This window comes from Phodopus roborovskii, unplaced genomic scaffold, assembly GCF_943737965.1.
Source record: "Phodopus roborovskii unplaced genomic scaffold, PHOROB, whole genome shotgun sequence".
Classification (NCBI taxonomy): Eukaryota; Metazoa; Chordata; class Mammalia; order Rodentia; family Cricetidae; genus Phodopus; species Phodopus roborovskii.
In genome coordinates this window covers 29870591-29895595 of record NW_026126480.1, presented here as the reverse complement: position 1 = coordinate 29895595, position 25005 = coordinate 29870591, and the positions used below count along the sequence as shown (strand labels likewise).

General features: G+C 39.1%; 1 protein-coding gene across 1 annotated transcript in view; it reads right to left on the bottom strand.

The window, feature by feature from the left end:
• Positions 1-25005, bottom strand: part of LOC127228277 (transmembrane protein 180) — a 34300-nt gene that overhangs the window by 5573 nt on the left and 3722 nt on the right. The window contains exons 2-6 of the mRNA XM_051192849.1: positions 22559-22734; positions 19909-20631; positions 8610-8764; positions 7258-7341; positions 6046-6168 (exon numbers count right to left, since the gene is read on the bottom strand). Coding sequence (XP_051048806.1) covers positions 6046-6168; positions 7258-7341; positions 8610-8764; positions 19909-20631; positions 22559-22708 — 1235 coding nt within the window. The 5' untranslated portion in view covers positions 22709-22734. The remainder of the gene's footprint in view (positions 1-6045; positions 6169-7257; positions 7342-8609; positions 8765-19908; positions 20632-22558; positions 22735-25005) is intronic.

Below are 25005 nucleotides of genomic sequence, written 5' to 3'. Positions count from 1 at the left end.
ACAGGAAATTAACATTAGCATAATTCTATGTAAAAAGCCTAAGTTCTAGAATCCCATGCCCAATTTCAGAACCCCATCTCTGACATGATATCAGTAGAGCAATGCAGCCCTGACTGTAATCTTTTGGGCAAAATGTTCTTAATTTAAAACAATGCAAACAATTGTGTCTACTATAGTTAGTGTCTAGACTTAAACAATGTTGACTCAAAATAAGTGCTTGCCTCTATTTTCCTATATGTACATGTGCTCATATGTACTTTGTAACTTTAACATTTCGCCAGCTTTTAATGCCCTCTTTCCAATTCACAATGCTGAGGAAGGGGAAAAAGGAAATTGCGTCTCACCAAAATATAAAATCTGAGGCAATGCATAGAATGTTCTAACTCCTGGGTTTTTCTAGTTCTTTTCATGCACCTAGAATAGCTATGCAGACTCTGTAGAGGAAGGTGTTAGGTGTTGTAGGCTCTTTTTTTCTTTTCCTTTTTGTTTTCTTGCCAAGACTGTATATATTGACTAGGGATAGTGGCACACACCTTTAATACCAGCACTGGGGAGGCACAAGTAGGAGGATCTCTGTGAATTTGAAACCAGACTGATCTACATAGCAAGTTCCAGGACAGCCAAGGCTACACAGAAAAACAAAACAAAACAAATAAAACAACCTATCTCAAACAAACATTAACTCAAGATTAATAACATGAAAAGGCATTAGGACAACCATGTGGCCTAGGAAGATAGCTTGGTCAGGAAAATGCTTACCATGTAAGCATGAGGACCTGAGTTCCAGCCCCAGAAACCACAAAAAAAGCCTGACATGATGGTATGTACTTGTAACCCCAGCCCTGGGGAGGTGGAGATAAGAGATGATCCCTGGGACTCACTGGCCAGCCAGCCTAGCATACATGGTGAGCCTCAGGCCAGTGACAGACCCTGTGTAAAAACTGAAATAGTACCTCAGAAATGACATCTGAAGCTGATCTTTGCCCTCCATATACATGTGCATACATGTAAGTGTACATATACATCAAATAAATAAGTATTCTAAAATACAAACCTGGAGGCTATTTTGAATCTTCAAGTGAGTCACACCGAGATGACTCATTTTGTATGTGAGTCCTGGCTATTGTTGTCTACTATGCCATTGAAAAAGGAAAAAGGCATGTAGGTGAGTCACTCTGAGATCTCATTTTGTATCTGAGTTGAGTTCTTGCTATTGTCTGCTATGCCATTGAAGGAGGAAAAAGTCAATTTTTAAATTTTCTTCATGAATATAATTTTGGAAGTATTTATTATGAAATGTCAAGACAGAAAAATAGCAAAAAGAATTATATATATATATACATATACATATATATATATATATGCGGATTTTTTAGACATGTTCTATGTAGCCTTGTCTGGCCTAGAACTCTCTATGTAGATGGCTAGCCTTGAACTCGTAGAAATCTTGCCTCTGCCTTCCAAGTGCTGGAAATAAAGGCATGTGTGGGATGAAAGGCATGTGCTACCATACCTGGTTATTTCATTTTTCTTTAGAGCTGAATAATATTCGTTTATTTTATATATGTATCAGACTCTATCTGTAGGTAGACACACAGGTTGGTTCTAATTTGCTGCTATATATAGTAAATAGAATAATAAAAACTGTGGATATGCAAATATCTCTATGGTAGGATATAGTGTTCACAAGGAATGCTGCATACATAACTTTTTTTGTTTCTTTGTTTTTTGAGACAGGGTTTCTCTGTGTAACCACCCTGGTTGTCCTGGAACTCACTCGGTAGACCAGACTGGCCTTGAACTCATGAAGATCCATCTGCCTCTGCCTCCCAAGTACCCCTGCACCACCTGGCTCATATATAACTTTTAACAACACACTTGTATGGGTTGGGGTAAAGCTCAATGGTAGAGTATTTACCTAGCATATCCTAAGCTCTGAATCACATTTCCAGGATTGAGAAGAAAAGGAAGAAAGAAATATGCATGTATATAAACCATATTGATCACAGAAAGCCATTATTATAGTTTGGTTTAAATTTTTAGGTAGGCTCTTACACTATAGCTGAGACTATCCTGGAACTCACTGTGTAGTACAGGCTGGTTTCAAATTCATGGCAATCCCCCTGTTTCAGCTACCCGTGAGCTAGTATTACAGGTATGAGCCACCATACCTAGCAAAAACTATTTCTTAAATAATGAATTTTATTAAAAAATTATCTACAACCAGCCAGTAGATGACAGTGTAATCCAGTGAATAAAAGTGGCAGTCTATGACCCCTGGTGAAAATGTACCTTTGAATTCCTAATGTTCTGTGGAGCATCAGGAGCTTGGCCAGGACTGCAGGGCATTCCTGGCAAATGGAACAGGTGTGGTTAAGCGGTGTGGTTAAGCATCCAGTGCAAGTAACCAATCACAAGCCTGTGTTCCTTTGCATTGTGACTTTTCTAAACTCTGGACTTGGCTCGGTGTACTGGACTTGCCCTTCTGCCTCCCTAAAGCCATGTAAGCAGAGAGGAATCAAACCTTAGGACTCTAACTCCTAGCTCAGTATTAACATAGCAAAAATTCCATAAATGCCTGCTGATAAAGAACACAAATCTACTCAGTTGAGCAAGTGAAAGGAGGAGATTTTTTTCTACAAAATGCTAGAAATGTGTTGTGCATTCTCTTGTGTAATATGAGGGTGACTTATTCTATAATTTCAAAACTGTCTCTTCATGTTTGCAATGCTAGGGATCAAATCCCACACATACTTGGCAAGTGATTTACTACATCACTAGAGTTCATACAATTTTTAGCAGGAGTTAAACACACACACACACGCAATGTAATGAAAAAGAAGTAAATATGTACATAAAACATATAGTAAAATAATCTCTTGCAGAAAATAATTTTATTTCATTTTTCTTTGTCAGGGTCTTACTCTAGGCTTGTTACGAGTCTGAAACTCACTATGTAGCCCAACCTGGCCTAAAGCTCACACTATCTTCTGCCTCAGCTTCTCGAGTAGGGGCAGTACTACTACATTTAGGCAGGTGAATCTCTGAATTCAAGACAAGCCTGGTCTACAGAGTGACCTCTAAGATAGCAAGGACTGCATAGAGAGATCCTGTTGAAGGGAAGGAAGGAAATAAGGAAGGAAGGAAGGAAGGAAGGAAGGAAGGAAGGAAGGAAGGAAGGAAAAGAAGAAAAGAATCAAATGCTAAACAGCTCATCTGTTAGAGTGACATTTATTTCAATAGACATATTTGCTCAGTTTTTCACACTGGTAGAGCTTAACTGGTTTAGTCTGCCCCCCCCCACCTCCACAATAGGCTTTTCCACCAATGTAGTAAGCCAGATCAAGCCAATTTGAAAAAGTACAATGGGTTTGAGGAAAGCAATCCCTAGGCAGGTTCTCCAGTCCCAGAGATCAAGACCAGAGAAGCCACACCCACAAATGAAAACAGGAAGACTTTATAGGTTGTAGGCACAGTATGATGACATGTCTGGCACAAGCTGGGTTTGTGCCCAAGTATAGTCAAAAGCTGAGTTTAGGAAGGTACTTGGGCAGTGGCAACTTCAGGGGAGGAAGCTGCAGTAGCCACCAAGAATGTAGAACTGGGTTTTCTGGTGCCTTTCCTTTGTTCAGAGACTCTCTGAGTGGGAGGGATGGAATAAGGCTTTCTGGATTGTGACAAGGCAAGCTGTCACACCTGCTGAGTGCTACAGTTAGCCTATGGACTTTCAGGTAGCATGAGCCACATGAGGCCACCAGAGGTCAAGGTGTAGTTATCACTTAAAAGATAAAAGATATTCAAGTGCCTGTATGAGCTTGTATCTCTGAAAATGTTTATAGTATCACAAAACTGGTTTGCCAACATGTCAGGCTGCCAACGTGTCATGTTGCTGAGCCAACAAGAATTAGTGTTCAGAGCTCCAGTTCCCAAGGCTATAAATCTTGAGGTTCCTCACCTTGGCTGCACAAGAGGAAAGGTGTGGAGTTTTAAAAGGTGCTGGTGGCTATATCATACCTCCCGAGTTTCTGATTGAACTGGTCTGGGGTATGACCCGGCCATTGGAGCTTGTGATTCTACAAATGGGATTGAGAAGCTTAACTATGGGGCCTTTGTGTTTTTTGAGGAGAACACAAATAATTCATAGCAAGTTAAACACACCTGTTCTTCCCTTGCTGTCACAACTCTCCAAGAACAAACTAATGTGAAAGATGCATAGCCATGAGATTCATCAACCGAGTGTCTTCTCCCCCTTTCAGTTACTGTAGCTTTCTACCACAAACTTGCTTGAGCCTTTTAATGCTACTCCTCCAATAAGAAAACCAGTCATCTAAGTATATGGAGAAGCTGAGATTATGAAAGTTCCTGCACACTCTACAGAAAAGATGTGAATGTTGCTCAAAGCCCTGAGTTCAATCCCAGGTACCAGATTATATGAACTCCATAAAAGAAGCACTGTACAGAAGTGTGTGCTCATCTCAGAAAGCCCAGCTCTTGGGAAGCCGAGGCAAGAAGATTAGGAGGTTCAGGTCAGGGGCCAATAAGATGACTCAGTAGATAAAGATGCTTGCTGCTAGGACTAACAACTTAAGTTTGATTCCGAGGGCCTACAATGGAAGGACAACCAATTCTTGTCATAGAATGTGTGCATATGATTGCTAGTATACACACACCTACACACTCAAACACATACTCACTGAATAACCAAGTGTACAAATGTCTAGAAAATATTCTCAATATTAATTATTTAGTCTAAGAGTGACTATGTGAATTTTCTCTGGACTTTAAGCTATTTTGTGTGTTTAAATTTTTCATAATAAAAGGTTGTGAGAAAAAAGATCTCTGGCTTGATAAGCAGAAGATAGAGGCACTGGTCAGTATGTGCTGAAAATAACATTCAGATGCAGACAGCTCCCTCTGCTATCATGGTCAAACTTTATATTTTCAGGTATTTGAAGATGTTCATAATAAAGTGGTAGAGGGAGAAGTTCTGACAACACTTAAAAACCTTTGTTTATCAGCTGGACAAAGCAGCCTGACAGACTACAGCCAGGATTTCTGAATCTTCTTCGAATCCCCCATGACAGCGCACCTTACCAGCAGGAAGTAGTTTGGAAAGAACAACGCCCAAATTCCCAAATATTGTCTATAAATGTTTGTTTTCATTTAAATGGACTTGGTTATATAAAATTTAAAAAAACCTTTGTTTATGTATAAAAACCATAAAATTGACAGGAAAAAAAATACTGGAACTGAGAAGTATAAAAAAGACTGCAAAATAGTCTACCATACCAAAGTCAATGTGTTTCTTATCTATAAGCAATAAGCAAGTCAAATTTTAAATTACAAATGGAAAGCTACTTATATTAGTGCCCCCCAAATATAAAATACTTAGATATAAGCCTGAAAAAAATAAGCAAAATTTACACAAGAAAAACTACAAAGCTCTGACAAAATAAATCACAGGTCTAAATGATCCCTGCTTCTAACAGGAAGTCACAGTCTTAGCAGTTCCCTGCTGTAGGCAGACAGGGGTGTAATCACAGTACCTATATACTTCTGGTATGGTCCTTTTTATTTTTGTGGTACTGAAGATCAAACCTAGAGCTCCCCATATGCTAAGTAAGTGCTCTATTACTCAGTTCTCTACCCAGGCCTTGGTGGAGACCTATCTCAGTATTTTGTAATCTCTAGAGCCCTATGACTGCTTCTTATCCTTATTTTATTCCCAATACTGTTTCATCTAGTATATAAGCAAGTCCTCAGAAACAAGAAATGGAGTAACAGTGAATGAGTGAACAACTCAGAAAATATAATCAATATGTGTCTTGGTGTGAATTATATAAACATGCAATATATGTGATTTCAATAATGGTATTAAACCTATCCCATAGATTTTTAACATTAATACTTTTATTATAGCTCATTTGAGATATGTGAGTTAATAACTAACAATATCCAAAGTCCAAGGCAATTTCTTATAGTTAATGGAAAAGGATGAATTTGCATGCATGACAGCAAAGGTTTTTTTTTTTTTTTTAACTCTACCTGTTGTTTGGCTCTCCATATCCATACTGGTTTAGCTTAGACAGTATCAACATGGGAGCTAAAGACTGAGCAGGTCTGGTAAACAAAGCACTGATGCCAAAAACCATCAAGGAAAGGGGAGACCTAAAGCCAACAAAAAAAGAACATTGGTATTAATATAAATCACATTTGTTGCATTTTTTCTTCTTTCTTTGAGACAGTGTTTCTCACTATATAGCTCTGGTTTGTTGTCTGGAACTCACTCTGTATTCTGTAGACTAGGCTGGCCTTGAACTCACAGAGACTCATCTGCCTCTGCCTCTCGAGTGCTGGGATTAAAGGTGTACTTCACTGTCCAAGCGCATCTGTATGCATGTCTATGTGTGAAAGGCCTCTTCATATAAAGTTCCCTTTGATTTAAGTAAGCATCTATAGAAATACCTTAGCAATCATAAAATATTAATTCCTTAGTTTTAAGGGATAATAGGATGTAACTCCATCATTGTTATTTTTATTGTTGTTGTTTTTAATTTGTTTGAGGCAAACTATGTAGCCCAGACAGAACCATAACTCATTATGTTCAACTCAGTTGAACCCTGAACTTGAGGTGATCCCTCTGCCTCAGTTTCTGCAGTGCTAGGTTTCAGGTGTGAATCACAACACACACTATTTATTGAGACAAGGTCTTGCTGTATGGCTGGCCTAGAATTCAAGTGATCCCCCTGCCAGTCTTGAGGGGCTGAGACTTCAGGGAGGTACCACTATGCTTATCTGACAATGAGCAGCCACATGGTGCTTATGTGTATTGGCATTTGGTAAATGTTGGTACATTGCAATCCATACAACAGAAAACAAATTAGATTTTACTTTGGTTACTAAGCTTTAACCCTGATGTAGCACTGGCTGTGTGAACCTAAACAATAAAAAATATGATGTAATTTCAGAAATAGGACAATATTGTCAGGAACAAGAGGCATAGCTCAAGGGTAGAGCACTTTCCTAGCATGTGAAAAGCCTTGAGGTTCAAACAATAGCACTGCAAACCAAGAAAAGAAAAGGTTGCCCAGGGTGAATAAGCATGAACATCCTATGATATTCTGTTCCAGTGACAAGACAGCCATTAGGATCATCACTCTGGTATGTATTTGTGGTGTGTCATAACTGAGCTATAGAGACTCTGGTAAGTCCTGTCCTGTGACATTTTGTACTTTATATCTGAATAAATATACTTACTGCCTGTTAAACTTCAGTAAATCTGCATCAACCATGTCAGCCAGTGGCAAGTTAAATAAGCAAAAAGAGGCATGTACAATTACCCTAGGAAAAAATAAGTTAAAATACTGTACACTTATAAACATTCTACAATGACAAAGCACAGATCTATCCAAAAAAAAGAAAGAAAGAAAGAAAGAAAGAAAAGAGAAGAGAAGAGAAGAAAAAGGAAAAGAAAGAAAGAAAAGAAAAACCCAAAACATAGCCTGGAGCGATGGCTCATCAGTTAGACAACTGGTTGCCCGTTAAGAGGACCCAGGTATAATTCCCAGCACCCACATGATAACTCAGAACTATCTGTAACTCCAGTCCCAGGATCATACCCTCTCTTCTGGCCTCTGTGAGCACCAGGCACACACATACAAGTGAAACATTCATGCACATAAAATACTTTTAAAACAAGCAAAGCTGGGCACAGTTGTTCATGCATGCAGTTCCAGCACATGGGACTGGAGGTATGTATGTGTACCATGTATGTATAGGAGCCCACAGAAGTCAGAAAATGACATCAAATCCCTTGGGGCTGGAGTTACAGACCTTTATGAGTCACCATAAGGGTGACAGGAACTGAACCTGGATGCTCTGCAAGAGCAGTAAACTCTCTTATTTCTGAGCCATCTCTCAGCCCTCCATTTTATTTTTAAAACAAAGTCTTTCTCATTGAACCTATGGCTCATCAATTCAGCTAGGTAGGCTGGCCAGTAAGCTCCAGGGATCTTGCTTTCCCTACCCCATAGTCCATGCCCTGACCCCAAGCATTGGGTTTACAAAGCATGCTGTTATGTCTAGCTGTTTACATGGGTGCTAGGGACATTTACATTTCTGTGGAAGGCAGTTTACCAACTGAGTCATCTTCCAGGCCCTTGGTGAGGCTTTTTTGGTTTAGGGCCTTTTATTGTTGTTGTTATGTGTTTTGTTGGTTTGTTGGTTGGTTGGTTGGTTTTATTTTCTTTTGAGTCACAGTCTTATAGTCCAGGCTCACCTAGAACTTCTGGCAATCCTCCTGTGTCAGCCTCTGGAGTGCCAGGTTACAGGGGTGAGCCAACACACTGCTATTAAACAGAGCTTCTCCTTGCTACAAATCCACTATATAAAATGCTTTCAAAACATAAGCCATTAATATTCAAACAATTTCATTGAAAGGTACAATGCTCCAGACTACAAAGATAAACTCCATTCAGATCAAATATGTTAAGCCTGGTGTGGTAACTCATGCTTATAACTCCAGCTAGCAAGATTAAAGATATCTCAAAGTTTAGAAGGGTACTGGAAAAGTGTGGTACAGTGCTAAAATAGACCTGGCATTTACTTACATGATAACAGTGAGATAAACAGCCAAACAGTAATAGTATTCCTGTCCAAGAAGTAACATGACAATAGCGGCTGCTCCTTCTAGGTAGAAAGAAATTAAGATAATCTTATAGTAACCATATTTCTTCAGCCAGGATTGACCTAGAAGTACCAGACACTGCAAGGGAAAGAGATTGGCACTGTTAAGAAGGAACCCGCTCTACCCATTAATCCTGCCTACCTGTGATGACAAAACCAGTGTCTCCTTACAAAACTAAGTTACTTCTGAATTACAATATCTGTTACATTACTGCTTAAGCTGTCATGTGTTTGTGGATTTGGTTTGATTATGAGATGAAGTCTCACTCTGTAACCCCCTTCTGGCCTGAAAATTAACATATAGCCCAGGCTAGCCTTGAACTCTCAACAATCCTCCTATCTCAGCCTTTCAAGTACTGGGGATGAAGTTCAATGGTCAAAAGCACACTCTGAGTTCCACACCCCCAGCACTGCCAAAAAGGGAGGAAAAGAAAAGAAAAAATAACTACAGGCATTGATGTTATTTGACTATTATAGAAACTGCTACTATTCCCATATAACATATCAACTACCCAGGAGTGAAAGGCTCAACCGAGAGAGGTGGGGGTTGAACAAATTGGAGGATTGGAGGTTAAAGCCCAGCACTGACTCAAGATGGGTCATTACTAGCATCTCATCATTCACACTGTGCAGCAAATCTGAGATGCCCCTTATCCTGAAATGAGAAGTCTGGTACACAAGAGCTAGGACTCATCCCATTTCTCCTGATTAAATGTTACATATTTTAAGCATTCCAACAGATTCACACCAAGAACTTTTTTTTTTCCTTTCGTGCATTTTTGCTTCCAGTTCTGAAGCTGTTCATTGTTCTAGACTGAAGAGTCTATGACATGCTCGTGCATGTGCATTTAAAAATCAGAGGACACTCTCTGTTTTCAATATGAAAAGTGCATTGTTTAGCCCACAGAAATTTCTACTAACCAAACATATGTACATTACGATAGAAAAGGATTTTGAACAATGTAAGTCAAATACAAATGTCCTTTAATAAACAGAAGGGTTTCCCCTTTGGCCCACTCTTTGGCTTACTCCTCTACTTTCAAGGAACAAGAGCTCATTTTCTAGAGGCTAAAAACAGTAGCTCAGTGATTGGCATTTCTTAGAATGGAAGTACATAAAATATCCACAAGTTCCAGGATGCTCCTTTGTACAGTTATATTATAAAGTCACCCATGTCCACTTCCTGAAATAAAGCTGCTTCATACCAGTCTCTAATACAAAAATATGCAAGAAGTCAATAACGCAAGAATGTGACAGAGTGCAAACTGCAAGATTTGGAAATCAGAGCCTTACATCTGAATCCCAGCTTGGCCACTTTTAATTGCCTGTGTGTTCATAGGCAAGTTACTTCACCTACGAGACTTTTCTAATGCCTAACTCCTCTCCCTTCTCAATTTTCTGCTCTATTTTATTGTACTCTATCAACGAGCAATATCTCTATTACTCCATTCCCTTCTCATTTAGGTTCATAATCAATATATAAGACATTCAATAATTTCTAGCTATTATTCTTGTGTCCAATATGTAGACACGTGAGCCAATGATACTACAAAGGCTTATAGTAACAAAGAGAAAGACTATGTCTGAAAGCAAAGCTTTCCATAAATATAATTTGGCTTCTCTTTCAGATATCCAACTCAGTAGAAATCTTCAAACAGCTTGTCCCACCTATGTGTTGGCAAAGTCACCCACAGAAACATACAGCAAAGCAGAGCGAAGGAGGCAGTGTTGAGGTCTTGGTACATAGTCTGAGCCATTATTGTGTGCTAGCATGTGTTTTCTTTTAGTCAGTCAGCATAATAACTGCATTAGACAAGTCCCATTTTTATTTTCATTTTATAAGTAAAGATAAGGAGACACAGAGATTTGAGTAACTTGCTGAGGATCACACAGCTAACAAAGAGGGGAGCCAAAGATTCACCTTTGAAAAGATTCCAAAGCCATACTCTTAGATGCCACTAATCTGCTTCTCTTAGGGGAGAGGTATGACTGAACTCTTGAAAGGCCACTGAAAAGACCAGTTGGCATCCTCATGCACACCATCCTGCACACACCTGATTTCAGAAACTAAGCTAGGTTGGGCCTGGTCAGGACTTGGATGAGAGGAAGACTATTTGTATATATTTTTTTAAGATTAATTCTCAATATATGTCCTAGGCTAGCCTAGAATTCATGCCAATCTCCCTGCCTCAGCCTCCTGAGTGGCATGTGAGCCACCAAACCTAGATTGTTCATTCTTTTCTATTTCCACTTACTCAACTTTTTTAAATGAATGCCACTGAGCAGTCAGCCTCCTAAAAGGGAAACACAGTGTCACCTCATCACTGTGCCCAATGATTTAAAGAGGTTAAAGTCATTTAATCAAATGACAATTCTCATGAGCTATCATTCTTAATATATTTTATGCAAGTGTTATTTACCTAGAAGAGTAAATTAAAGCAGCTTTGTATTTCATATGTTCTTGTGAGGGTTTAAGGAAGAGGACCATTAAAATCTTTTGGACATATTTCTTTTAACATTTAACAGCTAGGACAAGTCTAAGATAAATATTTACTAGCTGAATATATAGCTTAGTGTTAGAGCACTTGATTATGCAAGGCCCAGGTTCAATCTACAGTACTAGGAGAGAAAGAGTTATTTACTGAACACCCATTTAACAAAGAACATATATCCAGAATATACAAAGAATTTCTGCAACTCAATAATATAAAAATTAAATAATACAATAATTGGCTGGGCAGTAGTGGGGCATGCCTTTAATCCCAGCACTTGGAAGGCAGAGGCAGGTAGATGTCTGTGAGTTGGAGACCAACCTGGTCTACAAGAGCTAGTTCCAGGACAGCCTCCAAAAGCCACAAAGAAACCCTGTCTTTAAAAACTGAAATAATAATAATAATAATAATAATAATAATAATAAACCAATTAAAATTTTGACAAAATGCTGCCATGGTATGGTAACTCTCACTTGTAATCTCAGAACTCAGTAGGCTGAGACAGGAGGATTGCCATAAGTCTGAGGCCAGCCTTGACTGCATAGAAAATTCAGGACTAACCAGGACTCTATATAGTGTGAGACTCAAAAAAAAAATGATAAACAAGGAAACAAAAGTTTAAAAAGGAAATAAGCACTTGAGAAGACATTCAACATCATTGTCAATCACACAGAAAATCAAAAATGTAACATGCCATGGTACGCCTTCTAACAATAAAGTGAAAAAGATTAATTATATCAAGTGTTAATTACCAAGCAACCAGAACATTTGTACACTACTGATATAATGTAAAAGGTGGATGGATGAGTAAAGTGCTTACTTACACAAGTACAAGGACCTGAATTTAAATCCCTTGCACCCATATAAAAGCCCAACAAGGCAGTGAGTATCAGAAACCCCAGCCCTGGGGTGGGGGTATGTAGGCAAAAATAGATTTTGGAGGCTCACTGACCAGTCAGTTTGGCCAAAATGGCAAATTCTAGTTCAGTAAGAAACCTTGCTTCAAAATATAAAGTAGAGAGCAACAGAGGAAAATAACTGAAGTCAGACACTAGACTCTATGCACACACTTAGGCAAGCACACACACACACACACACACACACACACACACACACACACAGGAGAGATAGAATGTTTCAACCACTTTGGAAACGCTTTGGGCAATAGCTATAAAAATAAGCATATACTTACAATGGAGAGAGAGAGAGAGAGAGAGGAAGGGGGAGAGAGGGAAAAGGAGGAGAAAGAAAAGGTATGCAGATCCATATCTTCACACATCTGGTCCAACCTAGAGACAGAGCAAAATGGTAAGATATGGGCATGATAGCATATGCTTAAAATTCTAGCACTCAGGGCCAGCCATTCTACTCACAGATATTAAGAAAGGAGAAAGGAAGGAAGGAAGGAAGGAAGGAAGGAAGGAAGGAAGGAAGGAAGGAAATTGCCACCACAATTTAGGTAGTTAATATTCCTACTGGAGAGCAGTGTTCAAATGAGTGCATTTAGTATGAATATGGCAAGCAAAAGTAAAACAATAATTTTCAGACAGCAGACCTCCACAACTTGCTTTCATGCATACAAATATACACTATAAGTAAATATTTTTCTTTATTTAAAGAGGTTTATTTGTTTGTTGGTTGGCTTTGTTTTTGTTTTTGTTTTCAAGACAGGGTTTCTCTATGTAGCCCTGGCTGTCCTGGAACTCATTATATAGACCAGGCTGACCTCAAACACACAGAGATCCACCTGCCTCTGCCTCCTAAGTGCTGGGATTAAAGGCATGCACTACCACATTTAAAGAGTTTTTTAAAGCATATGTAGGGGGAAAGTTATGCCTCACCCAGAAGCAAGGTAGTTCTGCCATCATCAGACTTTAATTGTCTAGTGTTCTCTGCACAGAACATAGCTAAAAGCCAAAAGGAAACAAAAGCATATACGGGAATCACCAAAATAAAATCACCTGTGTTTAGCAAAGCTCATGTACTTTACTCACTGAAGCCTTTTGGGTCTTCACTAAATAAATATCTATGTAAATGCTTAGGAAAAAAATTTAACTAAAACTTGGGAGTGTGTAGCTGGAGAAATGACCCAGTGGTTAATACTGATAGATGCTTTTCTGAGGACCTGAGTTTGGGACCCAGTACCCATATCAGGTGTCTCACAGTCACCCGTAACTCAAGCTCCAAGATATCCAACTTCTTCTAGCCTCTTTGTGTACATGTACCTGTATACACATCACACACACTCACACACACACACACACACACACACACACACACATGCACACACACACATTTAAATAGAAGAGGAGACTACAAAACAGTGTTAAAAGAAATCTTTAAAAATCTAACCAGGGGTATTGGAGGGTAAGAGCACTTGCTGTTCTTGCAGAGGATCTGAGTTTGGGTCCTAGCACTTACTTACTGGCTCAAAATCATCTATAACTCCAGTGATCTGATTCCATTCTTCTGGCCTCCACAGACATCAGACATGCATAGGATGCAGATATATGCATGCAGACAAAACACTCATACACATAAAAATAAATTTTAAAAAGAATCTATTTATTCAGCATATGCCCAAAGGATAAGACTTCCTATCCCATAATTTGTTCAGCCAATGTTCATTGCCAATGTATTCACAATAGCTAAGAAATGGAAACAACCTAAATGTCCTTCAACTAAGGAATACATAATGAAAATGTGGTACATATACACTGTGGAATATTATTTAGCAGTAAAGAAAAAATGAAATCATGAAATTTGAAGATAAATGGATAGAACTAGAAAAAATCATATTGAGTGATATAACCCAAAGACAAACATGACATGTTCTGTCTTATCTGAGGTTCCTAGCTCCAAGTCTTCAGATGTGCATATATAACCTGGAGTAGCTACAAAAACCAGGAAAGTATAATGGGATCATGAAGTGGGTATGAGCAATAGAGAAGGGAGTAACAGGACACAAAAGGGAATTTTCAGGGGGAATGGGGAAAGGAGAGGCTTCAATTAGGGAAGGAAAGCAGATAAATACAGAAGAGGCCAAAGTAATATAATCCCTGAAAAAGCCAAAAGACATCTATTATCTATTCAAAATTACAAATAATACAAAGAAGCCTGCATATATGTACATAATTTCAATAAAAATTTCCCATCTGTGCTGGCAACCATCCCCCCAAGAGCCACAGAATATCCAACAAAAACTGGACATGAGAAGCCCTCTTTTGAGTTGTTGGCTAGAGTTATCCAAGAGACCCCCAGAACATTATAGGTTATTGATGTTGCCCTTGGTTACTCCCAAAGATAAATTCTATTGCTGAAGACACCATGCACTTTGGACACAGGATCCAGAGGACCTGAGCTGGAGCCTTCTCCCTGAGGATGAGCTTTCATACCAGAAGGCACCATGCAAGATTCCAAGGGAAAGAATAGGATAGTCTTACTCAGCTATGATGCCTCTGCACCACAATAACAATCAGCATGGCATCATAACCGTAAAGGTACAATAGCGGCATGATGATAATCAGCAGCTATCTAGTTGGACTTAAGACCTTCTTGTCAAAAAGGAAATCATGCCTGGTACTGGAAACATAGCAAACCATCCAGAGCTAGTAAGTCATGGATCTTGGAGGGTAATCTACAATCCACACTTTACCAAATTGGGATAATCCCTAACTACATTCTAAATACTTACCTTTATGTTTACAGACGAGTGTAGATCTCATCCCTCATCAAAGAAAATTCTCTTTACAACAGGTAGGGACCATTACAAAAAAACAACAGATCAAAATACAGAGAATAAGAGATCATATGGAGACCATGTTCTAACTGATACATCTACAAAACAATTCCTAAAACTCAGAGATTATTGCAAAAGAGGGATCAGAAGGAATGTAAGAGTTGAGACAGGAAATCTGTTGTGAGATTCTGTTTCCTAGAAATGTCAGAGTGGCTACAACCATGAAGTTTTATCAGTATAGCTACCTAAGCAAGACCTGAACAATGACATCATCAATAGACATACTAATGTGGAAGGGGTAAAGTTTGCCAGGCCTTAGTCCTAGACAAAAAACTATGGGCAACTAGGAAATGCTAGGACTAGAAGAAATGGTTTTGTTGTGGAGTATTATCTTAACTAGGCAAAGACGTGTCACATTTGTTTATGCTACCAAATATTACTTTAGCTGTGTAAAGATGTTTGACATTTATTTATGCTGCATTTGTTTAATGATGTAAAGATGTATTACATTTGTTTAATTATAAAAAGATGTATTGCTGTTTCACCTTGCCTGCCTAAGGTACCTGATTGGTCTAATAAAGAGCTGAGAGCCAATATCTAAACAGAGAAAAGATAGGCGGGGCTATCGGTCAGAAAGAATAAATAGGAGAAATCTAGGCTTGGGTAGAAGGAGAGGAGGAGGAGAGAATGAGGGAGAAAGGGAAGGAGACACTGGGGGCCAGCCAGGTAGCCACCAGTCAGCCAGACATGGAAGAACCAGGAAAGTAGGACATATAGAAAGAAAAGGGAAAATGCCCTGAGGCAAAATGTAGATAAACAGGTTAATTTAAAAGCCTAGGGGTACAGACTTGCAGTCCCAGCTACTGCAGATGTTGAGGAAGGAGGACTGTGTCTCATTCCAGCTAATATCTGCATAGAAATGGACAGACCGATCCTACAATTCATATAGATGTTCAAGGGACCAAAGTAACTAAAACAATTTTGACTTTCACTTTCTATGCTATCAAGAAATTGGGAAAATATAAACAATCTATCTGATAACATATTATATTTAAAATTTTATAAAGTGCCAATATAACTCATTAATAAAAATATAAGTGCTGAGTGTGGGTCATATGTGTTAATCCTGCACTTGTGAGTCAGAAGCAATATGATCTTGGGTTTGAACATAGCAAGACCCCAGCTCAAAAAAAAAAAAAAAACCCAAAAACAAACAAATAAAAAAAAAAAAAAAACCTTAGGACTGGAGGAAACACAGACCATTGAGCAGAACTCTGGGGTTTGCTGACCAGCCAGACACTTAAGGTTGTTCTCTGGCCTCTACATGCTCTTGCACACACATGCACATACACTGCACACACATACACAAATACAAATACACACAAAATTAATTAAAATAAAAAATTAGGAGATAGACATGAAGTGTGGTTTTAAAAATACATAATGAACAAAAATTAGAAAACAACTTATTTAAAAATTGGGCAAATAAGCTAGGCAGAAATTTTTCCAAAGCACACACACAACATTCACTTCATAGCCATCTGGGAAATGCAAGCCCAAGCATGGTGGGGTGTCGTTTATACACAGGAAGACTGCTGTAGGAAATAAGACAGATAATAGCAAATGTTAGCAAAGACTGAAGGAACTGGAAACTCTTTGCACTTTTACAAGCATAAATTATGCAGCAACTTTGGGAATTCTCCAGTATCTCAGAATTCAAAGCACATGATCACTATATGGGGCAGCCTTTCTATCTCTAGATATATACCAAAAGAAATGAAAATATATGTTCATGCAAAAACTTCACATTACTGTTCAGAGAAATATTATGAAGTAGAAATAGGGGCCAGCAAGATGGCTCAGAGGGTAAAGGCACATGAATTCTATCCCCAAAACCCACATAGTAGAAAGAGAGAACTGACTCCTACAAGTTGTCTTCTAACTTCCACACACCCCACCAGTGGCATGTCCATGTCTATACACAAGTACACACAATACTCTTTTTAGTAGAACTGGGGCTAAAGAGATGTCTCTGCAGTTAAGAGTGTGTACTACTCTTTCAGAGAACCTGGGTTCAGGTCTTTGCACCTTTGCACCCACACTGCATCTCACAACAACCAGTTACTGCACTTCTAGGGGATCTGGTGCCCTTCTGACCTCTGCAAGCTCATGCACACTTATAGTGCACTCAGATACATGTGCACAAGCAAATGTGGAAATATATTAAATATCTATCAACTAATGAATGAGTAAAATGATACAACAGAGTATCACCCAGTCATAAAGGGAATGTGCTATAGTTTGAATACATTTTGTTTCCCTCAAAAACTCAAAGTTTAGAGAGGAAACAGTACAACTTTAGAGGCAAGTAGGATGGCTAAGACTGGAGGTTGGAGCTTCCAGGATTGACTCCTTGAGGCTTCATAAGAACAAAGCAGAACTCACATGTATATACCCAAGTGTGCTGTCTCTTGACTTGCAATGATCTGATGGCCTTAAGACTCTACTAGCAAGTGCAAAATACAACTTCTCTTCAACCTTGAATCTTGAGCAAAATAAACTTTTCCTTTTTTTCTTTTCAGGGCTGGGGAATGGAACCCACAACCTTTCATATGCTAGGCAAGCACTCTATCACAGAGCTTTATCCCCAGTCCTAAATCTCTTTTCTTTAAAATATAGCTAGTGCACTATCGACAAATAATTAAAAAAAAAAAAAAAAAAGGCTGGCCCAGTAACTCACTGCTATCAACTAATGAATGAGTAAAATGATACAACAGAGTATCACCCAGTCATAAAGGGAATGTGCTATAGTTTGAATACATTTTGTTTCCCTCAAAAACTCAAAGTTTAGAGAGGAAACAGTACAACTTTAGAGGCAAGTAGGATGGCTAAGACTGGAGGTTGGAGCTTCCAGGATTGACTCCTTGAGGCTTCATAAGAACAGAGCAGAATCTTAGGAGTCAGGAGAACTGCAGTCTGCAGTGAGTTCAAACCCAGCCTGGATATTGGTAACAAACACCTCTAGGGGTCTAGGGGCCTGGGAGAAGACTCATCCTAAATGTGGTCAGCAATTAGACCATGGGATAAACACCTGAATATAATAAAAGGGGAAAAGAGGAAAGCCAACAGAGCACAGCCATCCCCTCCATCTGCATCCCTTCCATTAAGTGAAAAACAGCCTCTACCACCAGTTCCCACTACCAGTATGTGGTTTACTTGGCCCAAGTGCATGTGACAAAGCAAACACAGCCCAAACCCTATGAAACTGTCAATCAAAAGAAACTTTTAAGCTGTTTATGTGAGACTTTTTGTTATGGTGCTAAGAAAAGTTAATACACTAGTCAATGCAGAATAGCTTATCCCTTAACCCCTGAAGAGTCTAAGTACCAAGTTTTACCCATTATTTAATTGCAAAATTAGAAGAAACTTGTATCACAGGCTAGGTTAAGTCATAGATTTAGATGACACAATTGGCTGAAGGTAGCAATTATGTCAGCACTCCAAATGGTTAACAGGGAACATACCATAGTGCATAAGAGTCATGGCCACGGAATTTTAATAATGCTCTGAGGTTCCAGGACTCAGGTTTTCAGCCAAGTGTTTTGAAACCCTGCTCCATGAATTCTTGATCAAGTTGACTCTTGTGGGGGGTTTTGGTTTGTTTTAATCAACAATTACTAAGAAATGATGGGGAGGGTGTGGAGAAAAGAATAGTAATACAGTTGTGAGGCTCTCAAAAAAGTCATATTTAAATGTCTTTTTTGTTGTGTACTTTGTTTTGCTTTGTTTAGTTTTAGGTTTTGGTGTTACTTTGTAGCCAAGGCTAGCCTCAAACATGTAACAGTCCCCCTACCTTAGCCTTCCTGAGTACTAGGATTACAGGCATAAACCATCATTCCCAGCTACTCATAAGAGTCCTAATAATAGCTGTCTATAGATGTTTCAATGGTTTCTCCAGTTCTATCAATAAAGGGGTTAAAGGTTAGGCATACTGGGTGTGACAGCTCACACCTTTAATCCCAGAACTTTCCCAAGGCTAAGGTAGGACCACCATGAGTTTTAGGTCAGCCTGGGCTACAGAGTGGCAATATCTCAAAAGAAAAGAGTACAAACTGTTTTAGTATTTACTAAATGAGATTATAAGGTGGTTATTGAGGGGCTGGTAGAAAAAACAAACACATAGGTCAAAGTTTAAAAGAATCCTCAAGCTACATGGGTCATAAGGAACTCCAGGCCTAAACTCTGACTCCTGATGACTCATAATCTTCTTTATAAGAGTCCTTGATTCTTAGCCAGCAGGGGTGAGGGACTTCCTTTCCCTTTCCATGTGTCTTGATTTTCCCTGTCTTTCTTTTCTGCTGTTTCTAAGATTTCTCCCATGAAGACAAAATTTTAAATGCCTGAACAAAGCAAAATTATACACTCAAAGGAAGCCATTTACTTTTTCCTCAGTTTTGCGGGTGCTTTGATTCAAAGCCAAATGTTTAAAATACTGACCAAAGAGACCAAATGTTTAAAATACTTGACACTAAGCTGAACCAGTCGCTGGAACCCACATGATGGAAAGATAGAAACCACGCCTCCAAGCTGTCTTCTGACCTTCACAGGCCACCCCAACACACACATAAATCACATGTGCACACAATTTTCTAGGCCTGGTGGCTCTCTAAGTTCAAAGCTAGCTTGGTCTACTTAGCAAACTCCAGGCCAGCCAAAGTTATATAGTGAGAAACACATAACAAACACATAAATACACATAATAGATAAACATAGTTTTGAAGTTTTTTTTTTTTTTTAAATCATGCTGCTTGGCCCTCACTGTACTCCTTCCCTTGCTTGCTTTACATTTGTTTTTCTATCCTGTCTATGGGACCCTGTACAGCATCTGAACTCTTACTCTCATTTAGAGTTGTTAGTCAATTAACAACACTACTATACTACTTGGTCACATGTTTATCCCACTAGGAAGATGCATGAAGAATCTTCACATACCTGAGGGCAGATGAAGCCAGCCCCATACATGATGCTTCTTGCGGAAGAAGAGAGAACCTCAATGGGAATGAGGTTATCGGCAAAGATCATCATGAAGTTACTGAAGAAGGTCAAGTGAAAGACTTGAAAGAAATTCATGATGAGGAAAAGGTGGAAGTTCCTCTGAGACAAGAGTTGTCTCATCAGTAAGACGGTGGAGGTCCATGCCAGCTCCTGTTCATTCTCGGAGAGGAAGGTTTCCTCTGGGGTTCTTTTACATTCAAAATGTCTCATATGGAACATGCCACTGTAAAGGCTGGTAGATGCCAGGAAGGCAATGACGACAGCAACAGCCTGAAAATTGGGCAGGATTTCCATGTTGTGAGAGATAAGGCCACAGAAGAGGATGCTGGTAGAGCCCAGCAGAGATGCCACCTGGTTAATTTTCATTAGCTGCAGCCGGCTCTCATGCCTGGGGAAAGTCTCTACAAACAAGCGACACTGGGCTTGCTGCACCCAGGCAAGAGTACTGTCAAAGGCGCACAGGGAGACTACCAGATGAAGTCCATTGAGCCAGTCACCTTCTTGATAGTGTTTCCAAGGGAACCAAGGGAGCAGGAAGGCCACTGAATGCAAAAGAGCCCCAAACAGGGAACAGTGGTCACTGAGACAACAATCATACTGAAAGTTCATTCGAAAATATCCACTCAGGTCATTCAGAACATTGCAGATCATTAAAATTACCTATGGAGGAAAAAAACCCACAGGGTTATCCTGTATAGTTGTTAGTAGTGTAGACTACTACATTCAAGATGAGAATGACTTCCAAGGCTGAGTATGGTGGTACATGCCTGTAATTTCAGCCCCTGGCAGCTGATGGAGGAGCATCATTGAGTCTGAGACCTACCTGTGCTATATGCTGACCTAGAGAGCAAAAGGGAGTGAAGGAAGAAAAGAGAGGAAGCAGGAAACAGGAAGGAAGAGCCTGATATTTTGTTTGTTTGTTTTTACTCATGAGAAGTATCTAAAGCTGAAAAGTCTCAGTTTTCAGAACTATTCATTAGCACCAATAATGGTAGCAGAATGCCACTCAAAAGCCAATGGTTGTTTGTTTTGCATTCAGGTATAGGACAAGTACTTATATATTTTTATCAAATTCTTAAAAGAAATTAAAAGGCACAACCCTCTGTGATAGGCACTGTTATTCATCCCAACTTAACAAAATTAGGAGCTGCAGACAGAGAAAATAAGACATTCATCCATCCAGCTAACTGAATAGAGCACCACTGGAATCAAAGCAGTGAACCCAGAGTATGTCTTCCACTGTGGCACACAAGGCCATACTTCTCATGACATCCAGAGCCCTTCCTCTTGTTAAAAAATTTTCACTTTTTAATTTTTTATGTCTATGAATGTTTTGTCTACATGTATGCATGTATACCATGTGCTTGTCTGGTATTTATGGAAGCCGGAAGAGGGCATCAGATTCCCTGGAACTGGAGTTACAGATGGCTGTGAGACACCATATGGGTGCTGAGAACTGAGACCAGGTTTTCTAGAAGAACAAAAAGTACTCTAAGCCTGGCGTTGGTGGTGCACACCTTTAATCCCAGCACTTGGGATCTCCGTGAGTTTGAGGACAGCCTGGTCTACAGAGCAAGTTCCAGGACAGGCTCCAAAGCAATACAGAGAAACCCTGTCTCAAAACAAAAATAAAAACAAAAAACAGTGCTCTAAATCAATGACTCATTTCTTTAACCTTATAAGGCATCATACCAATAATAAATAATAAATCAACTCAAATCAACATAGTAATTCTGTAGTTCTATAATAAGCAACATCACAAGCACAAGGCACAAGAGAAAATGTAAAAACATATCTACCCATTTGGTTCATATATGGTAAGTTATAATACAATTTGTCAATATTAACAAGCTTTTCAAGCATCTGTGATGGGTAGTTTTATTTCAACTTGGCGCAAGTTAGGGTCATCTGAGAGGAGGGAACCTCAACTGAGAAAATGCCATCATAAGATTGGGCTGCAGGCAAGACTTTAGGGAGTTTTCTTAATTAGGACTGATGTGGAAGGGCCCTGTCCATGTTGGTAGGGATACCCCTGAGCAAATGGTCCTATAAGGCAGCAGGCTGAGCAAGCCATGGGGAGCAAGCCAGTAAGCAACATTCCTTTATTGCCTCTGTATCAGTTCCTGTTTCAGCTTCCTGCCCTGTCTGAGGTCCTACCCTGACTTCCTTCAGTGATGTACTGATATGAAAGTGTAAGCCAAACCCTTTCCTCCCCAACTTGCTTTTGGTTATGATATTTTATCACAGCAATAGTAACCATGACTAAAACAGTAAGTATCTCCTTCTCCCCTCTCTTCTCTCCCAACCCATTCCCTTTGCCTTTTGCTCTCTTCCTCCCTTTCCTCCTATCTATGTGGCCTGGACCAGCCTTGAATTCTCAGCAATCTTCCAGACTCAGTTTCTTAAATACTGATATTATAGGGTTGTTTTTGGTTTTTGGGTTTTTTTTTTCCCATAGCATACCTTTTGCAGGTATGTGAAGAATCCACTCTTTGATAAAATACAGTAGATACTTCTAGTTAAAAAAAAAAAAAAAAAAAAAAGGAAGTCCTGTCCTGCATTTAAGGAGTAAACATTTTGCATCTACCTGGGATTGATAAAAGGCCAACGCTGAAATCTTGTACAGTTCCAAGAAAAGTTTCACACAGTAGAAACTGAAGAAAGAACTTAACATTTCAGTTCCTAGTGTAATCAGAGAGTATGCCCAGGCTGCGGATTTTATATTTAAAAATGTCATTTTTCATGCAGAGAAAGTTTTCCCTCCTGTTAAAAAAAAAAAAAAAAAGAGGTTAAAATTCATTATTTGCATACAGGAGTTGATGGTTAATTAGTAATTTTAGTTAAAAATCCAAAAATACTTGCTGTGAAAGCCACCAGATTTCTTTATCTATTTATTTTATACTTATTCAACATTTTGAGATGTTTCATGATCCCCAGATTGTATAAAATATGACCCTAGTTAGTTTGCGTGGGTGGGTGCAAAGTCCACATGTCAACACTAAGTATCTTCTGCTTTGCTTTTAACTTTTTTTCACTTATTTATTTATTTATTTATTTATTTATTTATTTATTTGAGACAGTCTTTCACTGAACCAGGATCTCACCTATTTGGCAAGATTAGTGACTACAAAGACTCAGGGTCCTCCTGTGTCTGCTTCTCCAAAGCTATGATTACAGTCATACATATGCCACCACCTGACTGTTGTTTTCTCACATGGATGCAGCAGATTGAGCTCAGGCCCTTATGCTTTCATAGCAGGTGATTTAACAACTGAGTCATCTCTCCGGTCTCTACTTAAGTTTCCATGTGTCTTCTGAATTATAAAGTTTGACTTAGGCAAGAGTTTAAACATGTTTAGCTGTGGTCAAGGAGATAAGTTTATGCATCAGCCTCCCTAGTTGAGAAGGAGGAAAAGAAAATGAATAGTGAGATGGCAGCCTTTTGCTAAAATCAGAGAAGAAATAGAAGATCCTTATCTGTGATGAGCTGCTCATTCCACAGCACTCACGAATAGTGCAAGAGTTATGTGACCTTCTCTTGATGGACTATGAAGCTTTGTGTTGTGACATAGCTGCATACTGTGAAGATGTATTGCTGTGATTGGGTGTAATAAAAAGCTGAACAGCCAATAGCTAGGCAGGAGAGATAGGTGGGACTTGTGAGCCGAGAATGAGCGGAGAAAGGAAGGCAAAGTCACTAACCTGAGACAGGATGGGCAGTATAGAGTAAAGGTAACCAAGAGATGTAAAAAAAAAAAAAAAAAAAAAAAAAAAAAAATGTAGATTTAAAGATATGGGTTAATTTAAGTTAAAAGAACTAGTTAGGAACAAAGCTAAACTAAGTCTGAGCTTTTATTACTAATACGTCTCCATGTTATTTGTGAATAAGCAGCCCAAAGAAAAATCTGTCTACAACTTTGATTCAAAAGCCATATCAAAGAGGAATCAGAAATAACATATTCTTGTTCTAATTTAGAAGCCCTTCTTAAATATAGCCTATCACCTTACCCTTTGATCTGTACAATTGGAAAATAAAGGAAGGTTAACTAGCAGTAGGGAGATGTAAATTCAGCTTGTTTTTGTTTTATTTTCCCAACAGGATCTCATGAGTTCAAAGGCTGACCTCAGACTTGCTATGTAGCAGAGGCTGGTCCTGAACAGCCTCCACCTTCTAAGTGCTAGAGTTACAGATGTACACCACCATGCCCACTTTGCATAGGACAGATAATAAAGTTCAGGGTCTCATGTACGCTAGACAAGCATATTACCAACTGAGCCACCTTTTCAGCCAAGATTAACCTTTTAAAACTTGATTGATTACACATTTAAGATAATGTAGCTCAGAATGGCTTAGAATTCTGAATCTTCCTGCTTCAGCTTCCTATATGGTAGAATTAGAGGCCTGTACTACTGTATCCCACTGGTCTTCATTATCCTTGGTTTACTATATAATTTTACCAGTTCTCTATAGGCTTACTGAACTGGGAAAGAGATGCATTGCCACATAATCTGAGGATATTACTTGCTTGAATAGTCTTCTAGCTTCTGCTTTAACCTTAGAGTTTCTGGAACAAATTAAAGCAGACAACTCAGTCTGCAGGGCCCAATTCCTTAGGGATGGGGAAGGCAAGTTGAAAGAGAACTATCATCACAGATGACCAAGTTATTGGTCCCCCAAACCACAGAGAAAACCAAAAATGACAAAAGTTGGGTGTGGTATAGACCTGTAATCCCATCACTCTGGGGGGGCTGAGATAGGAGATTCAAAGAAGTGAATTCAAGACCAGCCTAGGTTCTGGGAAAATTTGTATCACACTGCCTCTTCAATTGTTGGTTTCCAAACTGATAAACCCAATAAGTAGTTTAATTGTATGCACCATAGAGCTCCAGAATTATCAAAAAAGGGGGGGTTATTAAGCTGGACATGCTAGTGCATACCTGTAATCCTAGCACTTTGGGGACTGGAGAAGGAAGATCATGAGCTTGGAGCCAACCTGGGCTAAACATTGAGACCCTGCTTCACAGACAGGGACA